General features: G+C 51.3%; 1 protein-coding gene across 1 annotated transcript in view; it reads left to right on the top strand.

Moving 5' to 3' along the window:
• Positions 1-1804, top strand: part of gab2 (GRB2-associated binding protein 2) — a 141334-nt gene extending 139530 nt beyond the window's left edge. Inside the window, exons 3-4 of the mRNA XM_024139148.2 lie at positions 1160-1324; positions 1458-1804. Of these exons, the coding sequence (XP_023994916.1) occupies positions 1160-1324; positions 1458-1549 (257 nt within the window). The 3' untranslated portion in view covers positions 1550-1804. The remainder of the gene's footprint in view (positions 1-1159; positions 1325-1457) is intronic.
• The last annotated feature ends 1115 nt before the right edge of the window (positions 1805-2919 follow it).

The following is a 2919-nucleotide window of genomic DNA, read 5'->3' on the forward strand; positions in this document are numbered from 1 at the left end:
GTGAGGAGAGAGGCACAACAGAGAGAGGGAGAGGAAGAGACGACGAGAGAGGACAGAGGAGGAAGGCAGAGGAGGACGAAGGAGAGAGAGAGAGAGACAGAGAGGAGGAGAGACAGCAAGAGGGAGAGGAGAGAGAGAGGAGAGACAGGAGAGAGACAGAGAGAGAGGAAGAGAGAGAGAGAGAGAGAAGGAGAGAGAGAGAGAGAGGAGGAGAGAGAGAGAGAGAGAGAGAGAGAGAGAGAGAGTAGAGAGAGAGAGAAGAGAGAGGATGAGCTATCTTAACTATCCTCTTAACAATGTTAGTAATTGAGCCCATTTAGGAATGGAAGGGAGGGCCCCCTGGCTGGCTGAGTGGCTGGTAGTTTTGCATCACACTAATGTCCCCATGCTGACCAGTGGAATGGAGACCGTGTCGCGTGTGGAGGCAGGGATTCCTCAGGCAAGGACTGACCTCATTTAGCCAACCGTGGACTACCACCCACCCCCCCCCCCCCCCCCCCCTCCCCCCCCCCCCCCCCCTTCCATTAGTCATAGTGGTCATCCCCCCCCCCCCCTCTCCATTAAGTCATAGTGGTCATTCCTCATTCACCCGTCTCATTAGTCATAGTGTCATTCCCCCCCCCCTTCTCCATTAGTCATAGTGGTCTTTCCTCACCCCCCCCCCGCCCTCTCCATTAGTCATTCCCCCCTCTCCGCCCTGTTCTCATTAGGTCATAGTGGTCATTCCTCACTGTTGCCCCCCTCTCCATTAGTCATAGTGGTCATCATTCCTCATTTCGCCCCCCTCTCCATTATTCATTAGTGGTCATTCCTCATTCCCCCCTCTCCCCACTGTTCTCATAGTAGTCTATTCCTCTCAAGTCTCCCGGTTCATAGTTTGGCTTTCATCCCCCCCCCCCTCTCCATTAGGTCCCTTAGTCGTCATTCATCATTCCCCCTGGCGTCCCCACTTGTTTCCATCTCCCTCCTCGTCTCGTCTCTCTCCGTTCTCCCTCTCCTCCCTATCCATCCCCCTMCCCGTCTCGTCTCTCTCCTCTCCCTCTCCTCCCTCCCCTACAGATGCTAGATCCTCAACAATAATAATACATTGCCAAATCAACTAGCTGTGGGATTTGACATCATCATCATCATCATCGTTGTATTCTCCTCTCCCCGACAGACGGCCGGTCCTCTACAGCTCATATGGGTCGTTCCCTGGCAGCAGACCTGTCCCTGACTCCACTGACCAGAGAGCGTAAGTCGTCCGCTCCAGTCCACTCTTCCCAGCCCGTCCTGTTCACCTTCGACGTCCCGGTCCGCCACGGTGGGTCGCACAGTCACCACGGTAACCATGGTTTTGATTCGGTTGTAATTTAAAAAAAATATATATAATTTCATATCACATTTAAACACACATGTGGACACAATGCATTTCAAATCCCCGAGTTTAACAAGGGATTGTGGTCCTCTTCTTGCAGGTAACCACGGGGGCTCCCTGTCCAACAGCGCACCGCAGGACTACCTTCTATTGCATCAGTGCATGAGCAGGAAGACTGAGAGCGCACGGTAAGGTGGTCAGAGTGTGGGTGTGGTACTTCCTGTCACTTACCCTCACCCCATAATGCAACAGGCTCAGTTCACTTCCTGGATGTAACAGCATAGCAGGCTAGCAGCTCTCTGGGGTGCCACTCTCATAGAAAACATCATCCCTAGCTTGACCACTAGTCCACCCCTAATGATGTGATTGACTCAAACAGGGAGACCCATTCTAGTGGCTCTATTTCTGTGGTCTCTGCTGTTGGTGGGCGGGGCGGGAGGCGGGGCGGGAGGCCTACTACACTCTAGCCAGGCTTCTAGATCACAGTATATGGCCAGGCACCAGAAATGTGTGTATGTGTATGTGTATGTGTGTGTGTGTGTGTGTGTGTGTGTGTGTGTGAGACAGAAAGAGTTTGTGTGGTATTTCTATTAACATTCATCAGAACACACACACACACACACACACACACACACACACAGAAATGCCCGCTCAGCAACAGCTAGATGCCCGCTCAGCCACAGCTAGAGACCCGCTCAGCCACAGCTAGATCCCCGCTCGGCCACAGCTAGAGACCCGCTCAGCCACAGCTAGAGACCCGCTCAGCCACAGCTAAGACCCCGCCTCAGCCACAGGCTAGAGACCCTTGGCTCAGCCCACAGCTCTAGAGACCCGCTCAGCCACAGCTAGAGACCCGCTTAGCCACAGCTAGAGACCCGCTCAGCCACAGCTAGATTCATTTTATGGAATATCTACATAGGCGTACAGAGGCCCACTATCAGCAACCATCATTCCTGTGTTCCAATGTGTTAGCTAATCCAAGTTTATAATTTAAAAAGCTAATTGATCATTAGAAACCCCTTTTTTGCAAATATATTAACACAGCTGAAAACTGTTGTTCTGATTAAAGAAGCAATAAAACTGGCCTTCTTTATACTAGTTGAGTATCTGGAGCAAAAGCATTTGTGGGTTCGATTACAGGCTCGAAATGGCCAGAAACAAAGAACTTTCTTCTGAAACTCGTCAGTCTATTCTTGTTCTGAGAAATTAAGGCTATTCCATGTGAGAAATTGCCAAGAAACTGAAGATCTGGTACAATGCTGTGTACTACTCCCTTCACAGAACAGCGCAAACTGGCTCTAACCAGAATATAAAGTTTTACTCACGTCGGCCACAGAGAAGGAGGGCGCAATCCTTGGTAGCGGGCCGTGTCGGTGGCACTGTGTTATCCTCAAAGCGGGTAAAGAAGGGGTTTAGTTTGTCTGGAAGCAAGACGTCGGTGTCCGTGACGTGGCTGGTTTTCTTTTTGTAGTCCGTGGTTACCTGTAGACCCTGCCACATACGTCTCGTGTCTGAGCCGTTGAATTACGACTCCACTTTGTCCCTGTACCGGCATTTCGCTT

The sequence above is a fragment of the Salvelinus sp. IW2-2015 genome, unplaced genomic scaffold (genome assembly GCF_002910315.2).
Source record: "Salvelinus sp. IW2-2015 unplaced genomic scaffold, ASM291031v2 Un_scaffold1688, whole genome shotgun sequence".
Classification (NCBI taxonomy): domain Eukaryota; kingdom Metazoa; phylum Chordata; class Actinopteri; order Salmoniformes; family Salmonidae; genus Salvelinus; species Salvelinus sp. IW2-2015.